At 31.0% G+C, this 21,632-nt stretch overlaps 1 protein-coding gene across 1 annotated transcript in view; it reads right to left on the reverse strand.

Annotated features, from left to right (window-relative positions):
* Positions 1-21,632, reverse strand: part of LOC121129766 (ras-related protein M-Ras) — a 118,375-nt gene that overhangs the window by 16,866 nt on the left and 79,877 nt on the right. The window contains exon 2 of the mRNA XM_040725493.2: positions 15,798-16,020. Coding sequence (XP_040581427.1) covers positions 15,798-16,020 — 223 coding nt within the window. The remainder of the gene's footprint in view (positions 1-15,797; positions 16,021-21,632) is intronic.

A 21,632-nucleotide genomic window follows, 5' to 3' on the forward strand; every position in this document is an offset into this window, starting at 1 on the left:
ACTGGTATGCAATTAACTCTCACAAGCGCTTTGTATATAAATTACCTGGAGTACAAGTTTGTTTGTTTTTTGTTAGTGAGCCCTCTAAAGACTAAAGTAATCATGAGTCATCCCAACCTATTATTTTATTAAATCTGAAACTCTTCTTATTATTCTTACATTCTTGAGGAAAGAACACATCATATAAATTGATATAAGTATTGAGTAGTTACGTGTGAGTTTGCACATGAACAATGGAGAGTAACAGTAAGGAACTATTGTGGAGTTATCTTATTTATTATGAATGCAAAACTTGTTTTTTTGTCGATACCTAATTACTCCAGGCACACCTCTAGTATATGATAAATTATGAATTTATAAATAAGCTAAAAGTATTATTAATACAAGATACAGTCTCAATACGTCAAGTAGCTTAATGTACAACTTCCTTGGAAGAAAATATTCTCTTGAAGTGTATGTGCGTAGGTTCACATCTATGTCGTCCATAGAGAAGGAAATATACATAATGTACTCGTATATGAACTTCAAAAACAAATTTTTAAGTCAAAGAAAATATTTGTAATACTATAATATTTACTTATACTCAAGATTGATAGAAATACTTGACAATAGCGTTACACTTACCGACGGATGTTTCAATAGTGACGTCATAGAGAATAATTGTAACAAAAAGTGGCTATATCTCGCCCTCCTTGACTGATAATGTAAGAGCAACAATGTTATTCTCCATGACGTCAAAATATGCCTGTTGTACCTAACAGTCGGTACCATATATCATATTCTAGCAAACCCGATTACATGAAGGTCTTACCTTGTATTTCTATTAAACTAAATAGTTTTTTTAATATTACAGACACTTTCCTCTGATTATACCCATAATTGGAAATATAACTCTAAGTAAAAAAACATTTTAATTCCATAAGTATATAAACTGTTCTAGAAACTTTGAAAGAATCAATTATATGTATAACAAAAGTGCATTTTCAAAGAATTTATGTATTTGTTATTGTCAGAAGAAATAAGGATTAATATATTATGATGATATAATTGATGATTACGTATATTAATGATAACTTATAGATAAGTGATGTGTTGAATACATGAATTCACATTTGTAACAATAAATTATGACCATTCCCAAAATATTCGTAAATGAAATGCTTTTATTTTTATATTTGAATCTGCAAATTTCGAATGTTGATATTCAAAAATACTCATTTTTGATATAAATACGATCTATCGCTAATATATATACTAAACACAATATGTTTGTACATTCTTCAAATCAGTCAATATATGACTAATATAGAACTTTGATCATGTAATATATCCAAACATCTTATCTTTATACGTTTTATTTGATGACACCTACCTTTATCATGAATTACATTTTTGTTTTACTATTCAAGAACCTCTTCAGAGTAATATCTCTAGTATATCGACAATTTCAATGTATTATAAAGTTATTAGTAGGAGCTAAATGTTGTTAATCAGTTAATCATGAGATCCCCTCTGTCTAAAATGTAACACTTTTTTAAATGGCTTGCTTGTCCCTTTTGTTATTTTTTGATGTTTAACCCAATGTAACTTTTTTTTAAATTTAAATAAAAAAAAAGTGTAAGCAAAAAATAAGCAAAGTCAACCAAGAAATAAGAGCGTACCAAAAACATGGATGAACGCAGAGCCAAAATTCTGAAATTATCTAAGCGTGGAAAATCACCATTAGAGATCTCTAAGGTTCTGGCCTGTAACCCGCTACTGTGTACCAATTGACTGCAAAAGGCATACCAATAGCTTCCACAAGGTCTTTATCAAGGTTAGAAAGGCTAAAATAGTTGGTTGAGGCAATTAAAGATACCATAGAAGGCAGAAGAAACAAGGTGACCGTCAATGACCTTGCTCGTGAATTTGACATCAGCCAGATCACTTTGGACGGCTTGGTGAAGCATTACTTAAGCCCTAATACCACAAAAGAATTCTTTCTCAGGGTTTGAAGCCTTTGGATCGAGTAAAACATGTAACACGGTCCAAAATCCTCCTCAACAATCTTGAAAAGCAAGACTCTTGGCCTCCCTAGAGCCTCCACTGTCCCCTCTGCACTTTTGTACTTTTTGGCATCTCAAGGGGAAGTTTTTGAGAGTCCGCTACACAACCAAGGGCCAACTGAAGGCCACCATCATACTGCTTGATCCAACCTAGAGTCGAAGTTTGTAATGAACTGTTGTGCAAAGTTCCAAACCATGCTGAAACTAGTCATTAAGGAAAATGCGACTTTATTGCTTGAAAATGTAAATAAGTTGTCCAATGATAGCTTTTATGAATTAAATTTTCCAAATTTGAAGATATTTTTTGAAATATAACAGTTTTTCTCATTTAGAAAAAGTTTTTCATTTTAGACGGAGGAGGTTGTATAAGTGTTAGTTTCAACTAGCCCCACTCCCTCCTCTACCTACACTCTAAAAAAATAACAACATATATATATTTTTTTAAATAGTAAATAATATCTACACCTTGAATTGGTTATAAATAATTACATAACCTGTTTTTCCCTTGACATGCTCAGATCCTTCCTGTAATATTACAGATTATATATGATGGTATACATCATAGGTATGTGTTGTATTATTAATAAAAGGTAAACAAGGAATGTGTACCTTGAGTAAGTATTCTTTTATTCCCTTCCTTTTTTTGACCAACTAAGGGTTATTTTTTATAGTGTAATTGTTATGTAATAAAATTAATAATTGGATGTGAGCGTTTTTTTTACAAATATTAGTTCGTAAACAAAGGCACAGGGGATGGCGCCGTCTTTCGGCAAAATAATACAGCACCCTGAATGATAATATTATTTAACATCAAATATAGGTGTATACAGTGCGCTATGAAAACTTTTTTCAGAAGGGTCATTTTATTTAAATAATAAGCTACAGACTGTCACACACTCTTGTATATCTAATATATATTTTTAGTTTGTTCATGCTCTATTTAATTAAAGCAATCGTGTAATGAATGTCCAAAGTAGCTAAAATATCCTTTATTTTAGCATAATCTAATATATATTTATAAGTTTGTTTTTGGTGATATCCCGCATGGAATCCACAATGGTCGAACATTTGAGTATTAAATTTAGCAAGTAGACGTATAAAATAATCAAACATATTCTTATAATATTTTTTTGGGCTCCGAAGTCATTAAGAGTGTGATTTGTGAACGAAATAAAAACTCATTTCTCTTTCTAAATCTTTTTCCTTCTCTCTGTCTCTTTCTATATCCCTCTCTGTTTCTTTTATTCCACCATCATTCTTTGTTTCTATTCCCTTCTATTCAGCTCTGCAACGCAGGGATCCTCCCTTGGTAATTAATATAAAAATATACCATTACGCAATTGCTTTAATTCAATTATCTTGTTCATTTCATCACTACTCTAATCATAAAAAAAGAAGATGTAATCTCAATAATTTAAACCTTTACAAATAGAGCAGTTCATCCAAGAAATACTCTCAATGTGGGGCCTTCCATGTGAAGTAGAATTATGCAAGCACGAAGGCCTGTTTCGGAGGATCATCAAATTTTAGCAGGATATAACTCCGCTTAGACTGAATCGATTTCAAACGTGTTTGATTTAAAATACTCACAAGGGTATATGCATTGATTTAATTTTTATTAAAATACAATATTTATGCAGTAATACGATGTAAATATAATTGAGAAATATTAAAAATGTCTTTTCAGTGAAAGTTTATGTTTGATTTTGCTAATTTTTTGTTAGAAATTTAATCTACTTAGACACTATGAATATGCAAAAATTAAACTGGGATCTCATTGAAATTATTTTCATCTGGCCTATGATTGAAAAAGGTCATATTTACCCCAATAATAAATTATTTATTTTTCTTGAAGAATCCTTCCTACTTAACCCTTTTAACTTCTAATCACCTCATAAATGTATTTTTATCATTAATCACAGTTGATCGTAAAAACTTCAGTCTTTGCATTACTAGTTTTTTATAGTTATTTTCCATATTTTCAATTGTCAACAGATGAATATTAATTTTATATCCATATCAAAATAAATATTTTATAGCTTGAGTTGAGTCTGAGCGGAGTTACCTATGTCCTACTGATGTTCGAGGATCCTTCGAAAAGGGAAAAACTTTGAGGGACTCCGAAACAGGCCTCGTGATCACCTAAGTCTAAGATTTTATACATAGTGTTTTTTTGTTGGGATAAACACCGATACTAAAAATTATCAAAATTAATGATAACCAAGTCAAAAATTTCTCTTTTTTTAACATGTAGTTTTTCAAACTAACATCAATTTTTAAACAGTAGAATAGTTATGAAATGAAAGAGGGAATTGAATAAAAATAATCATGTAATAAACTAATTATATAATTATAATATTGTTTGGGTTCATCTATAAAATTTATACCATCAGAATAATAACAATTAAAAAAAGTATAACCCTCCCATTGTGGGGATAGATCCTTTTTGTAACGCAGTTTGTATACTTGGTCAAAAAGACCTAACGATAAAGAAAGGAACGTCTTTAAAGAAAAGTGGTTATTAAAATTCACAAAACCTCCATTAAAAAATACAACATTTTAGAATCATGCTGAGATGAATTGGTGATGAAATGTACATCCAAAGCAGCAAGACTCATTTTTATAAATGTGGGGTCTATAATATCTTAGTTCACAACGGAGTTTTAAGGTATGGCTTACTTATTTATAACTGAATAATGCTGACCCTTCCATTTAAGTCCTGCCTCGATCCAGCACAATCCTAAATATCCGTCCTAAAACATATACAGTTTGGTCCTTGATGACGTCATTCAACTTTATTTCTTCTTTATTTAATCAGTTCTAGTTTCAGAAAAAATGAGAACTGACACAACAATATTCATTACAGAACTGTTTAAAATCCTAGTATCTGTTTTTTTTTAATTACTATTCTAGTGATAGAAAAATAGCCTTAAGTTGGTCGTAAAAAGTAAGGGGGGAGAAGTGTGTGTGTGTTAATGTATGGAGTAAATTATGAAACAAATAATAAAAACCTACCTATACTAAAAAATGTACTTTAAAATTATTATACGTACATACAATAAAGGATTTCTTAAGACTTTCTTTCTACAAAAACTACTTTTAGATCCTTAAGCTTCAAGACTCTTCAAGAGCATTCTTTTATTCTTATTCTCCTCATCTTTATACATAACTAATTCACATAAACAAATATTTTTTATTTAATATGAATATTTAGATTTAAGTGTATCTGAATAAGCTTATACCCATGTTTACATTTTGTCAGATATATGTATGTAGATATCCCGCTGTTATTCAAGAATTATTTGAATATTTACAATTAGACATGTACCCCGTCAAAAATGATAATTTACATAATCATAGAATTCAAAATTCGGTGGTTGATAGCGACATAGTATCTATGAAATATCAGCTGTGAGCAAAACATTTATTATTTTTAGTTCAGAACGGCATCGAAGTGGTGGGACACGAGACTCAAGATCACTACCAGGAAGACTGTTGATAAAATAAAAAATAATTTGGAAATTGAAGTGGACATTAAAAGGGAGGATGGCAATGCCCGGAAAATCATTGGGAGAATCTTCCAATGGTGACATCCTTAAATAAAGAAATAGCTGACAGTATTGGAAATAGTTGTGTATAACATAATCTTTTTTAACTTATATTACTAGAAATATATAAAGCATTCAAATTAAAAATACAAACTCTGTAAAATTTTGCTTTCTCACAGGAACGAATCATTTTATCAGTCTAGTTGTAATCTCTTGATTATCATTCTGCAGTAGACTATTTAGTATGGGGTAACTTATAAATAAACCTTATAAATAATGTACAAGGAGGAACTTTACCTAAAACTAGCCCACAATTTTTTTCCCCAGGATTGAGATGTTTTGTTCCTGATTGCTTTTACTTTGAGAAACAGTAAAATAACCTATATAGTCCAAAATTTATTTTTTTGTTGTCTACAGGGACTAATATTTTACATACTATTTATACGTCGTGATACCAAATAGTAAATATACATTAAAGTATTTTCAAGTAACAAATCTTATATAACTTTGAGAATATAAGTTTTATTTATGAAGATTTATTTCTTCACTTCAGAAGAAACTTTAACTTTTCTTATTGTGATAAAAAATGAGGAATTTAGTAGACTTTTAACTTATTTTCATTTTTTTTTGGTCATTCAAATACATTTTCTACGATTAGGACAAAGATGCAAACATGATTCAAATATTTATTGAATTTATAAGCATAAATTTACAAATATTTTATTTCAGGATTGTTTTTCTTTCATTTAGATCTTTCAAGGGAAAAAATAACACCAAATTATTTACATGTCTTAAAAAAACATTTTTTTTTTAAAACCCCTGTTGACCACAAGATCCGAAATGTTGGATTATAAAGGTAATTTCATGTATCTCGTTGTAAAACCTATCAGGAAGTAAATACAGTTAAAAAAATTTAATTAGTGTAATCAGGTGTAGTATGGTAGATTTATTTGAGTAATATTTAAAAAAAATATCAAGTAATGTATTGCCTAAAAAAATGTATTTCAAGAAAGGTTGCTAGATAAAATGATTGTAATACCTGCTGATAAGCCATATTTACTCGTTTTTTTTCTTTCTCGCTCTCTCTCTGGAGTCTGAGAAAAGAAACTATAAATAATTACACATCTTATTAGAAAAAAAAATTCTGACTCTTCACCCAATCCCTACTATTGAAGCAATTCTGGCCTTGGAACATTGTAAAATGTCATCAATAAAAAAATGCTATTTTGAACAAATATGAAGAACAGATCATTATTCATTCAAAGGGTATGACAGATAAATAAATACATTTAGGCAACAAGATGTACGAATGATATAGCAAGGATATTTGTCAACACAAAGAGTACGTAAATATGACATCAAATGTGTTTCTTTTTATTATACTAACAGGTTAAGAACGTCATTGACATAATAATGGAGTGACATCAGCATTGTTTATATTGGCCATTTGCGAGGACCTAAACAACATCATTTTAAAATAATAAAATCCTTTTTTTTCACTATATTTTGGAAAAAAGTGAGCTATTGGATGTCAGAATGGAACCAACAAATGAAAGGTCTTAAGCCTTACCATCCATCCAATGCCTAGTTTCATTATATATCAGACGCTAATATGTGTCGAAAATATGTTATTACATTTTTATATAATCTCTTTTTTTATAGCAATGAATGAATAGACAAAAAATTAACTTTTCTGTCCTCCTTATTTAACAAGAATTCCCTTTTTTTCTTCATTAATGCTATTTATAGAATATTCTAGAAATTGTTATCAATTATTCATTTGTTTGTCTCTTTCTAATCAAAAATTAAAAAAGCGAAGAGACACGGAGAAGATAATACACGAAGCCCCTTCAACAAATTTGAAATTTATTTATTAATCCACAATTTATAGGTAAATACAGCATAAAAAATATTGATTTATTTTATTAAAAAGGCACAACAAAAATACAACATTTAAGAACATTGTTAGTATGATGGTCATATTTGATAGTTATTACAATCAGTCATTAGAATATTAATTTAATGAAATTAAATTTTATTAATTATTACTCTGATGACATTCAAGAAATATCAACAAATATTGAATTATTTCTAAAATTAACTCCCTCTTTCATTTTATAAGTATTTTACTTTACAGGGTGCACATGTTATTTCTGAGAAATATTTTTTTTTTTCAAACGCAACTTTCTCTCCAACCAGTTACGAGGTTAAAAAAAAAATAGAAAGAGATTCTGATTTATTTTATTGAATAAAATCATATCCAGTCTTAATTACAGTTTCTATAACAGGCCAAAAGCGCAAGCAGGCTCTCGCCTTCTTGATCCCTTGACAAATCCTGGAATTCCTTCCTGATCGGACTGATAATTTCATCTTTGGTGTTGCTAGGGATTTGGTTGTTTTGTCGTTCGATCACGCCCTACACACAATATATCAATTTTGAGGCCAAAAGTCCGGCAAGATGAAGTCATCATAATGGTCTTTAAGACATTTTTCGATCTGTGTCAGAGAGTAAAATCCTTAAGAGGCCTCAAATTTCCACCTAATCTTGCAAACGAACGTGTCACTGAGTCCCAAATTTCGAATAATTATTATTTTGTTTCTCCCAGCGAGGGGATCCCAAGAAAGACTATATTCATTTTCCAAATATTTAAAACAACAAATCTGTCTATTGATTCTTTTTTTTTTAACTGGTACAAATTTGAACAAGCTATCTAACAAAACAAAATCAGTTGCCTTAGTTCCCGTGTTTGCCCAAAAGAGCGTGCCAATGTGTTGGTATATATAGCTTGCACACCTTACATATAATTGCACTTTCTTCGTCAAAAATTAAAAAAACAAGGAAAGAAAAAAGCAAAGCTACAAACTTAGTTAAAAAAAAAGTGCATGTGGCCAAGTTTTTGACCTTGTCCGCACAAGAATCGCACTTATTGCCACCCTCCAAAGTTTTGAATCTTGCGATTTTCGACTTGGTGGTGACAGACCCAGCCATAATTTGGACAGCCGAGGCGAACTCCAGGTCAGATATATTCATCGTCCTGGATGTCAGGAACGAGAAGTTTTTATGGCCTTGTTGTGAAGGCTCAAGCCTCTGTGTGTCTATTTTTTTATAAAGAGCTTTTTTGTATAAATCCGGTGTCTGATCACTCGAGGAACACGATAACCCACCAATTTGGATTGTTTTAACTTCTGTAACTTGGGGAAAGAATTTGCAGGCTTCTTTAATAATTTTCTCCTAGCTGTCCCTTAATGCCCGAGCCCTTCCATTTGCAAGAGTCCGACTGGCGATCAGGAGCTCTCTGAGTCCTAACCCTCCGTCAGCTACCCGTGCATGGTAGAACTCTTTGGGGGTGTCATGGGACAGCTTGGTCCATTCCCTTACATACTTTCGAATGAGCAAAACACACCCTTTTACGTCCCTAAAGCGACATTTGCCGTAGGTGAGGGGGTACAGGAGGCGAGGGATGTGATGATCCCTGAGGCCAATGAACCTTTGAAAGGTGTTTAACTTACTGGCCTCTAGGTTTCTAATCCCATCCTTTAGCTTATCATAGATGTTGGCATATTCTACCCCTAAGGCAGAATATTGAATACCTAAGTATTTATAGGTTTCCCCAACTGCCATCGGGGTGATACTTTTGCCATCTATGACAAGTTTCGCTCCTGCATCCACGAAATATTGATTGGATTTTGAATTGTTGTCAATGTAGGTAAAGGCACATTTTTTGTGGTTAGTGCCAAGGCCAACCTCCCTACATTGACCCAAGAAGTTATTACAGAGCTTCTGCAGACTCTTAGGGTCCTCGGCCACGAGGAATGCGTCGTCTGCAAATAAGAGGGTTCTTACCTGCTCTGTACCTAACTTGTAAGGTTTGAAGCCTTTGAAGGCAACTTTATTTGTGTTGGCCAGGCACCAGTCCAAAACAAAATTCAACAAATACCCTGATAAGGTTCCTTGCCCTGTAGAGTGGCCGAGGCGTTACCATAGACAAACCTAAAGTTTTTTATGAGGAGTGGGGGAACACCTGATCTCTCACAGGCATTCAACAGGGACTCATGTGAGACAGAGTCAAAGGCCTTCGAGAAATCAATGAAAGCTATACCACCCTCCTCTTCTTTTTACAGAAACCAAAATGAATGACGTCACCATTGCAATTCAAAAGATGATTAGAAGAATAACAGTATAGCTGTTATGACGTTTCATTGAATTAGAAGGGAAGCAGCTATGAGGTGAAAAAAATAATCATGAGCCCTACTCCGTATCTAGCAATGATATAGGAAAGAATTACACGAATGTCGATCCTCAACTCTACTCCTTATAACTCCTCAACAAATCCATTGAGTTACAATTCGTATTTTACGCACTAGTGATTACTTTATACTTATATGTTCTCTCCTCGATAATAAAAGAATCATGATATCAGACTTAGAAAATAAAAAGCCATGCCATTGTCATATTTATTTCATCTATGCCCGTGAAAAAAAGATAAGAAAACCAACCTGTTAGCTAGAGTAGATTACTTGTCTCATTAGTATCATTTTCCTCCGCAAGATGTACCTTTTTACTGTTCCAGAACTGATGACACACTTAACACTGTTATGTCATTTTCCAACTAGATGTATGGAACTTTTTTGCCGCTCAATTAAAAGTCGGAACTAATCAAGGTTACATAGATAGTTATATTCAAGTATACCCAATGCCTCTAGTGGACTAAAAAGTTATCGCTAAGCCAACATATTTGTGACAAGGAATGATGACGTCATTCTTTGTATAGAGTATTCCTTGGACAAACGAACTAAAATTATGTTTCATATATATGTAGAGACAAAGCAGATCCAATTATGACGATTCATACGTTGCCACCAATTGCTTTAACATAAGCATGAAACATAAATCTATTGTCTCATTCTATAATATTTTATACTTTACAATTCTTTTTGTTGATAAACTTGAGCATTCGCCAAACCGAAATTCGATATTGCCTTTAATTTTACTCTGTAGATTGTTATTATATTTATATACAATAAATATAATAAATAACATATATCTATGAAGGAAAAAAAAATGTTGTAAAAAGTTTATATGATTTTTTTAATGGACTGCAGACAAACAAAATTATGTAACATTTTTTTTTTTTTTGTAAAACAGAATATTCAGAGACGCTCAAAAATTATAGTCTACCTCCTTTAAATATATATTCACTATAGGGACGTATTTTCAGTAAGACAAAGAACGAAAATATATATCCCGCCAACATACAAGCAAAATAGAATGATTTTTCATAAGCTTACAGCCACATATAAGTGTTACATTTCTATTATTGGACGAATAATTAATTCTGGTTAATTTCTATGAAAAAAAATTCTGATTAATCCTTTATAGGTACTGCAAGTTGCTCTTAAAACCCATCAACAATTAATCTTCACATTCAAATAATTAAAAATGGTCGGATTTTATTTAAAAGTGACCATTATATAGGGGTCAAATCAAGTCTCAAGGGCAAATGTAAATATTTCACAGAAAATAAATTTATACAAGGAGAAAAGTCAATATCGAAAATTCTCTCAAAATATATACAAAATTAATTTAAAAAAAGGCCAAAAAGATATAAAAAAAGTTATGGATTATTAAAACATTATTTTTAACAAAATCCAATTTAAAAATGAAATAATGATAAAAGACTCTGCACATTTATTTAATTAGCGGGTCAGCTCACGCTCCAACCCGCCTGTTCCTTAAATCAAGCGAAATTTTTAAATTATATTTGACTCTCTTAGGGTTGTAAATTGATCAGGGAAATTTTGAATAGAATATCAATAATCGAACCAAGTATGTTTATACAATATTAGGCTAAATCATGTATGTATATATACATATATATATATTAATATAAACTTTGTCTTTTTGTATGATTGATTGAATGAAAACGAGTCAACGGATGTACTGTATAAAGTGGTCCCTGATGTATATTATTAGCATATTTTAATCTAAGAAATAATAATCTAGTCTTATTAATGACATATTGCAGGCGTTTGTATACATTATGAATGGTTTATCATTAGGAAAGTTTCATTTTTTTTTCCGATAGGGAAAACACGATGCCATATTTCTATTCTTCCTTGACATTTAGAAACTTCATTAGTATACATTTCATCATGGAGCGATATACAGTTAATACGCGATTGCAAGTTATCCAAATTTATTATCAAAATAACCGTTTTTTCATCGTAAAATCATCTTCAGTGATGAAGCTCATTTTTGGCTCAATGGCTTTGTTAATAGCAATATATACATTATTGGTCAGGCAACAATTTAGAAGTGCTTCACAAGACATCATTGGCATAGTTTTTTGTTGATGATGGTAATGGCTACGTTACTGTAAATGGAAATTAATATCGCTTGATGATAACTGATTATATTTTGACCCAATTACACGGTTTAGACTGGGCAAATATATGATTTCAGCAAGACATTCCCACTTGTCACACAGCAAACGTTACAATAGATTTATTGCCAAGCAAATTTGGTGAGGGCGTTATTTTGGGAAATGGATCAGCCTCCATTGTGCAATTTCACGCCTTTACAGTATTTTCTTTTGGGTCACGTAAAGTCATTGGTCTGCACCAATAAGCCGGCGACGTGAATAGAGCTCAGAGAAAAAAACGAACACAAAATTTTAGTTGTTATTGTTTATTGGAAAAAGTAGTGGAAAATTGGGTACAGTCATTGGACTTTTTAAAGGAGCTCGTGGTTGTCACGCTAGAGAAATTGATCCCCATAGATAAATGTATATGTTTATAATTTGATCTGAAATCTGTAACCGTTTGTATTTTATTTATACAAAAAGTTGACGCGCTCTTAATGAAACCCCCTTTTTATTGGTCTCTCATGTATATCATGCATCTTTCATAACTCATCTGCCTTTTCATTATGTGTTAAAATTTGAATTAAATATGAACGCTAGTATATTAAAATGAATATAGTTTGTTCAAAATATATATTCATCCCAAAATATTTTTTTTTCTCAAACTGTTATTATTATCCTTCCATTATGGAGGAGAGAACACGTCAACAGAATTGATATAAGTATTGAGTAGTTACTTGATAGTGTGCACATGAAAAACTGAAAGTAACACTGATAATTTCTTGGAGATTTATTGCAAAATTTGTCTTTTAGCCGACGCCTAGTGTACTACTGCTAGTATAACATATTTATCCTGTTTGGATTTTTGCTCAAGATTGTTTTTGTATTAACTCACCACATTGCTATATAAATAGTTATGTAGGTAGAAATATATTTTTTATCCATATCTAATAAGTATTGTTGTTTGACCCAATTACATTAATGTTAAATGGTGATATAAGATCTTGAGTTTCAGACAGCAGATCCTTGAATATTTGAATAAATACATACATATTTCTGGAAATTTGGGAATATGTCTGGCGTCAAGGAAATATTTTGATACTCCTAAGTAGATATGCATTAAAAAAATGAATACAGGTAAATAAGCTTCAAAAATTGACATTTTATATACCTATGTAGTTTGGCCTTTTAGATCTTATAAATATTTGTACATATTTACGTATTATTTTGGATCTAGGTTATTTTAATATTTAGGTCAATTTCTAGCTTGCAAAAATTAATACTTTTTATTCGTACATAAATGAAGATATAAATTGTATCGACATTCATAATCTAAATCATACCTATTCATAAGAATGAATCGGCCTCGAACGTTGATCTAAGTTAAAATTTATTGTTGTTTACTGTGAATTCAATTTAACTTGATCAAGTATTTTATTACAGGAGAAACAATGCCCACGACGCCTCGAAGGATTACAAACACCATCCCAAGTGTCCCATAGGAAATGCCTTGTTATCCATCTTAATTCTGTTGCTTTTGCTTGTATGTAGAGGTCAATAGGAGCAACACCCAAAACAGCCTCTATTCCTGAAGCCACCGTTGATCGAAGGTTGTGAGTCATGCTCAAGCGTGCCTTTCTTTGAATGGTTTTTAATGTCTTCACTCTACCTTAATTTGCAGTAATGGTGAGTCCCCAAAAAGACACTCATAGGTGATTATAGGTCATGCTTGGTAAAGCCAGGGCACTTTATCGGAGGTCATCCCCCACTTTTTTCCTATGATTGTATTAGCCATGTTCCATAACTTGGTATACTTGGCAGTTTTTTCTTTCAAGTGTTCTTTCCAAGTGAGTCCTTGATCGAAAGCTCTACCCATGTACTTCATTGAATTACTTTTCCAGCCATATCTAACCGTGGAAAGTATTTAGATCTTAATTGGTATACCGTTGAGAACACTGTAGTGCTTACCTTAGTTTGGTTGAAAGGAAGGCCATTTGCTCTTCCCCATTCCAGAACCACATTTATTGTTTCCTTTATTGCATTTACAAGAGTTTAAATATGTTTTCCACCTATTAATAGGATGATATCTTTTGCATTGCCTACAGCTTTACCTAAACTTGATCAAAAGTGTGTCCATAATAATTTTTCAGACCACGGGAGATAGCACTCCCCCTTGAGGACTACACAAATTGATTTTATCACCTTTTAGTTCAGCTGTGACTGTCTGAGTGTTGAGAACTTATTGGACTTCCCATTGAACAATTCTTTCGAATCCCTTGAGGATGAAGATTGAGAGGTTGATTGCCCTAAAAAAGATTGGCGAGATATAATCATCTTTGCTTTTTTAGGATAAAAAAACCACTTTCCCTTCTTGCAAGCTATTTAATGTGTAGGCTGTCCTGAGAATTACTTTGTATCTCAAGGGGGCGAGATCTTTCGTCCACCATGGTACTGGTTTTGTTTTTGTCGTTTTTTCTAAGTAGGCCGGTAACATCGATGTCCCTTTTAATAACTCCATTTAGTGATTCTGCACATATATCTATCACACTTGCATTAGAAAGTATTTAAGGAAGTGATTCGTTGTCTGTGTGGTATCTGAAAGTGTCTCAGTGAGGCTTCCTCAATTTTCTTGATTCTTCAGTTTTTAGTTTGTATTTTCCAAAGTTAAAACTATGTATCGATGATCCAACATTGATGGTCGATAATCCACATCCCATCCTGTCATCTACAACTTTTTGAAGGCATGTTGGTTCATAATTGTTGTATCAATGATTGAACTAGTTTTCTGATTAACAAGTGTAGGTTCATTATCCTCATTTATTACTTTAAGATTGAGTTTATTAATGATGCTCTCAAGAATTTATCCTCTAGTGTCCATGTATTTTCGTAAACGAAGATGATTATGGATATTCCATAGACAAAAGAAGTGGCTTTTGTACGTGTTCACAATATTTGATGGGACTTATCAGTGTCTCATTCTCAACAGATTGAAAATTGATCAAGATAGGCTCCAATAGCTCACATGAATAATCTGTGAGCTGGGATTTATTTTAATAACGGGTTTTTGGTGCTTAGTAATGAGGCAGCGGTGCAGTTTGTATTTTGGGATATTTGGAGGTTCCTTGGTGATGAGGGAAGCAACTGCGAGACAGCTAGTTCAGCGTCTGACCAGAGTAAAGTAACTATACTTTCTCATCGCGTGAAAGAAGATTATTGCTTATATTATTATACTCATACACATAAAACCAACAAGAGAACCATTCTTAAAAGTTTACCGAATTTATTCTTGTTGTATATTAAGCAGAAGAGCTCTGAATTATTTTTTGACAACGCCTGGAAAATCTACTCTAGTAAGAATTATAAATACTTTAATATTTGCTATAATATATATATAAAGTAGAGTATCTATGGTACAAAATTAATGCCAAAGGATGCTTTTCAGCTTTTCAACAAAACAAATTTCATCCTAATTTCGCTTTAATAAGCTAAGTAATGAATGCCATAAAGTGATATTCTCTTTACAAAACTTAAAAGTATTGAAATTTTGCTTAATAACATATCTAATAATAATTAGTAATTACAGTCTTTATTAATGTTATCATATTTAATATTTTATACAGGGACTGTATTTAAAAAAAAACACTTTTACATATTTTTGGTGATAATATTCAATCCAATTAAGCTCATCAAAAGAATTTCTAATGGCATATAGAAACACGTTTCAGTACCACAATGCCTAGATATATTTAGGTATGTATATCCATTGCCCTTTCGTTACCCTCATATTCATTTTGAAGCAAACCATGCGGTTCTCAAAAATTATAATTAATTATTGCTCTCACCTGATTGAATACTCTCTGTTGTTGCAAGTCTTTTCGTGAGATATCGAACTGTCAGAGCTGTTTTCCCCACTTGCGCCCCTCCAATGACAAGGAGTCGAATTGTTGGAATAATTTCAATGTCTTGAACATTAATTTCAACATTGGTCGTGAGTATGTAATTCCCTCGATTGGATTTACCACATCCCAGAACGACTGTATCTGAGAAGCATCGAGACTGCGCTAGCTGAAAATGTAAGAGTATATATTAAAATAACAATGTAAATAGAAAAGATTAACACATATAAAAAATTTTTGGGTGACCATTTTTGATTTACAAAAACAGAAGGCTTATTGGTAGATATTTTGAAGTAAATCATAAAGATTCTTGTTTTTTAATTAAAACAATTTTTGTTCTTTTAAAATTTTTATTTAGTCTGTTTTTATATCGATTTTCGACCGGTTCTCCAATAAAACCAGTAATTTATAAAAATTCCTTGTGCATCCAGTACAATATGTAAAAGGGGGACATTCTAACATATGTTGTTCCGTATACTGTTTCTTAAGTGATACCAGAGTACCAATGCATATAAGACTGTAAAATTAGTAATGATACTTGTAGTACTTTAACGCCATAAAATATCAAAATACAGATACTAATTTTGGTACTGGAACCAGTATGAAAATTTTGGTTTTTGTCGCAACACTAGTCCTGACGAAAAAGTGACATTAATATAGATTGAATAATGCTTTATATAATTAGACTTGTAAAAATTATTATCTTAGACAAGCGCCAAGGGGTTTTAGTTGCAACCTAAACAGGGTTTTTTTTTAATTTTTCAAAGCGAATATAATTATTCTTCTTGAGGAGGGGACATCTAAGTATAAAAACAAAGATCTCATAGATAATGGAGACTAGCAATGAAGATTAGTTGAGAAGTTGTTTGAATCAAGGTAGATTTGATGATCGACATCGTAGTAATTCCTACCTATGTAGTTGCTCGATACAGTGTGGAATTTTTGTTGATTTCTTTTCTCTCACAGCTGTCACTAAATAATCTACTAAAACGTTTAAACTTCTCTCATCCCAAATATTGTTCAACTTGTCTGGGTTGCCATATTAATCTTTGCTATTTTGATTTAATATAACGTCAGATCAACTTCTCAATTTCATACATAATATTGTCAATAATGAGGTACCTTAACAATTCAAATCGAAAAATATCAAACACCAGATTTGTGATTCGAAAAAGCTGATTACTCCTTTTTCACTTGCGTACAACTTAAATTTTAGACCTCCTCCACGTCAAATAATTAATTATTGAATTAATAAATGTTCAGATTTTAATGGACTACCTGCTACAGGTATTTTAAGACACATTGTAGCTACAATTGCAATATTTCTTATTATTCTGATGAATAATTCTTGCTTGTTTTTTTAATAAAATATTATGCATGTAACATAAACGTTTATTTTAACACCATTTTTGCCAATAATGAAGAAGAAAAACTCTAGATTTATGACAAAGCTTCCAGATTTTTTTCATGTGGCCCTTGTGATTTTGGATTACAAGATTCATAGAAAAATCTTATTTCAACAGCATAAGAAAAAAAATATTTACGATCATAATTTGATGTTTTATTCAAAGAATATAATTGAATAAAGCTCTAATGTTTCGAAATTTATGTCGGCTATGAAGAAGATACATGTCTCCTACAATGTCCTACTTCACATTGAGTGGGAAATTCAAATCTTGTTGAATTTATGGAACTTTTTACTGGCGAACTCATTTCTTTTTGCTACGCGATTACAAAGAAAATTGATTCCCAATGTAAAGTACTTTTGTCAAACATTCAGAAAGATTTTGTAGAAATGATAATTTTCTTGTCCTAGACGTAACTACGATCTAAAGACGTAGTTACCTTGTCTTCTGTATGTCCATTGTTAGATTGCTCTTTATAAATAAATTTGAAAGTTGTTAAGAAGTCTGACAACAGAACAATAACAGATATTGAAGTCAAAAGTCTCAACAATGCTTTTGGCTCCTACATCTTTGGTGAAAGAGTAAAGGTTTTCATTATCGTATTGTATAAAAACAGTCACAAAACTTCGGCAATATTTTACAATAATGAAATAGGTTATTTACCTCGCTCATGATCTGAACATAATAGCAAGGTTTCTTTTCTAATTTCTTCGAAAATTCCAACACTCTTTAAAGTTAAGAATTTCTTCATTAATTCTGGTGATGGAAAACGATTGATTACTACGCCTAAAACTTCAAATCAGTCTTACTGGTAAGGATGAAAACATTCATGCAGTCAATAAATCAACATCAATAATGTTATCCATTCATAACATAGAATACCTTTGTTGGGATAACTTAAATGTGTACTAATGAATAAACATTTTTGTAGAGGTGATCATCAATAAAACCTACATAGTACATATAATCAATATAAGAAGCCAAATATTAATAAATATTTTTTATTAATATACTCGTATTTTCCTATATATTCTTTTATTTTCCTTAATTATTTTGCATCTTCATTATATTATTGTTAATATTATTCATTATTTTCATATTCCATAAATAATTACTATTCTGAATAGTAAATACTAAATATAATCAGAGAAGAGTGTACAGATTCATTATATCCGATATTCAGAGCTGTATTTGAGTCTGAGTCCTTATGCTCCGTATTTGTCAGGTTCTGAGTCAAAGTAATCATACTCCGGGTCGTCCATGCTAAAATAGGTTATCTCCGTATCTACCTGTAGTCTCGTCTAAAGCAAATTTAAAAAAAAATCCTTTCCCATAAGTTCTTCCGAAATCTTTTACAACAGTACTTATCTTAAAAACAGACTCCTTTGACTTTGGGATCGTTGGAGTTTAACCTAATTCTGTCTTGATTTCAACAATGTAGTCATCAGTCAGTTATAAAACAAGTCATTCATAATAGTAAATGAATAAATTTGCATTTCATTAGGCATTACTTATTTTTGTAATTCACTAATAGACAATCAATTCTTTGTCTATTCAAGACACTGGACATGTAAATAATAAAATGAAGGAGACAAATGAGTAAATAACGTTTATTTCCTTCTTCCACTCACCTTTGCCAAGTAGTTGATAATTAAATAAATTTATGATTTTGTCTTTATTCTGCTTAATTTTATCTTTTTTTTGGCCTTTTAGTGCAAAGATACAATAAAATATTTTATATCGGAAAAATGAATTTTTAGAAAATCAGCAATTATATTTTGGTCTTTTTCTTTGGCTTCAAGTCCAATTTTTTTAAAAGCTTAGATTAGGGTTATGGTGATGATGTTTTTTAGTGCCCTTAATCCCGGGGAACACCGGGCAAACCTACTCTAGTATCCTTTAAAAAAAAGTGTGCAATACCAACGTGCAGCGAGAATAATACTTAGAGTTTTAAAGTTTTTGTTTTTTAAATGAAGTTGTTGATTGTTAGTAAAATATAAAGTTTCTAGAAAAAATGCTATTTTAAGGCCGCCATGGCCTTGAAAGCACAAAAAAAAAAATGTTAATTCAACCATTTATTGAGCATTAAAAGCCTACATGAAAAATTTCAGCAAAACCCATTCTTTAGTTTGACCGTGTTTCCCGGACAACGGCACAAACATTCTCATGTAATATATATGTAGAAAATTCAATAATATTTATATAAGAAACTTACATGTGTTATAGATATATGTATATATTATAGTTTATAAAACATTCCGTCATAAGTCTCTTAAAGTGTAGTAAGATGACGTAATTCTTTTTCTTCTTCAAATTAGGGCTTGAAAAGTTGAATAATTATTAACAAAAATCATATTGTAGATTTGTACAGAATTTTTAGTAGTCATTTGAGTAAATCCATTTTTTTAACATACGTAGAAATGTTTATAAAGAGTCTTTGTTGCCTTACATCATAAATCTCATGAGTATTATGTTTATATTTTAACATTCATTATTCAAATTAATTTAATTATTACGAATTTAATTCTCATTAAATTACGTTATTTATTTCATGGCTAACAAAACACCTGTTTACAAAAGAAATGCATATAATATATATTAGCAAAGGATTACCCAGCGTTGCTCGGGCGAAGGAGGTAGTTGTAAATCACATTGACAATGGCCAATATAATTGTTTTTGAATTATAAGACCCCTTTGGCGCCGGCAAGCACTATAATCAGTGATGAAAATCAAGTGTAGAATGGGCATGTTAATAAAAAAACCCGAAAATGAACGTGGTAACACCCGACTATTTGAAAATTTTTGAGAGAAGAGAAAGAACAATGTTCATGACACTTTATTAGATTAGCTACAATCAGCTGTCATGAGAGGGGAAGGAGAAAAGAACATACGCATATGCTAGAATTATTCCAATGTTGATCTCCAATTCTACTTTGAGTCCAACAAGGACTTACAAATTATAACTCCGCAGCTAATCTTCAGGGTTGAGCTCTGTCTTATATGAGCACACACGAATGTTCATTCAGGTTTTGAATAGAATTGAATCTATTTGGAAAGGATGTTCACTACTCAGGAATTAAAAAATAAGGTTAACTGAAAAATAAAAGAAAAATTATTCCTCAGATTACCAATTCCAAAAAACGGGCCAGCTAAAAAAGTACACTGGATTTTCTCCACTGACTATAATATATGTAGTATTATTAATTTTAAAATAATAATTGTCTTATAAACTTCAAATAACATACCAATATATATGTATAAAATAAAAATTGTCTAAATAATACTTATAATCACTCATCGTATACCCTTAAATGATGTATGTAAATATGATCATTCTGATCTAAAAGGATTATTCAGTGTGAATTAGTGTATTATAAGTAAAAAAAAATTGTTCTAACTCATTACATAAGTTAGATTTCGATACTATTACTTATTGATTTATATTTTTGAATATCATTGGGATCTGTGGGGATTATTTCCTATAAGTATTGTGCACATAATATCAGGACAAGCTTCTCATTAATATTTGTAGAGATGTATAATTAAATCAAATAAATAACACTTTAAAATTACTTATAGCGTGAGAGGCTTTGAATAAAAAATATATTGTGTCTGACATTGGCAAGAGGAGTATTAAATCTCTTTAATAACCCCATTATTATGCTATAAGTAAATAATATTTGAATAAGAGATAGAGAAATACGTCAATTCCTGATTCAATAAGATACTTTCAGACGGTCTCTTAGCTCAATACATGATCATCTTTTATAGTTGTAAGAAAACATTACACGCATTTTTATAGAATTTTTTCCTTAATAGACACTAAACAATCACCTCAGATCATCATTATCATATCAGAATATAGATATCCAAATCAAATTGCAGTAATATCATTTACAACAATAACATGTTTTTGAAACCTTATTATTTATATTAAATGAAGATGGCGAATTTTCCTCCCAGCGAGTTTTAACCAGGGTCCACTTTCCAAAAGGCGAGTAAGCCCAGGGCAAAGTTTCCGTAGGCAAATTTTTCAAAGTCATTTTTCTTGACAGCAAATAATTTAAAATTATAACCAAAACCAAATATTAAAGTGTATTTATGCAAGCATATGGCTTAGCACTAGAGGAATGGATAAATATTCTCTTTCCCTTTGAAAGACCTCACGTCCGTTTGAGAAATAATAAAAATTTATAACCCTTATTTCTTTAAATGCATTACTTTTGCATATGCCTGTTGAAGATCCATTAAAAATATCTGTTAATATTAAGCATATTTTTGAAGAAAAAAAATAATGAAGTTCGTTTATGTAAAACTTTATTAATTAATAAAATGTTTAACAAGAATCAGTGATTCAGCTTTTATATAGAAAAT

The sequence above is a fragment of the Lepeophtheirus salmonis genome, chromosome 14, assembly GCF_016086655.4.
Source record: "Lepeophtheirus salmonis chromosome 14, UVic_Lsal_1.4, whole genome shotgun sequence".
NCBI classification, from domain to species: domain Eukaryota; kingdom Metazoa; phylum Arthropoda; class Copepoda; order Siphonostomatoida; family Caligidae; genus Lepeophtheirus; species Lepeophtheirus salmonis.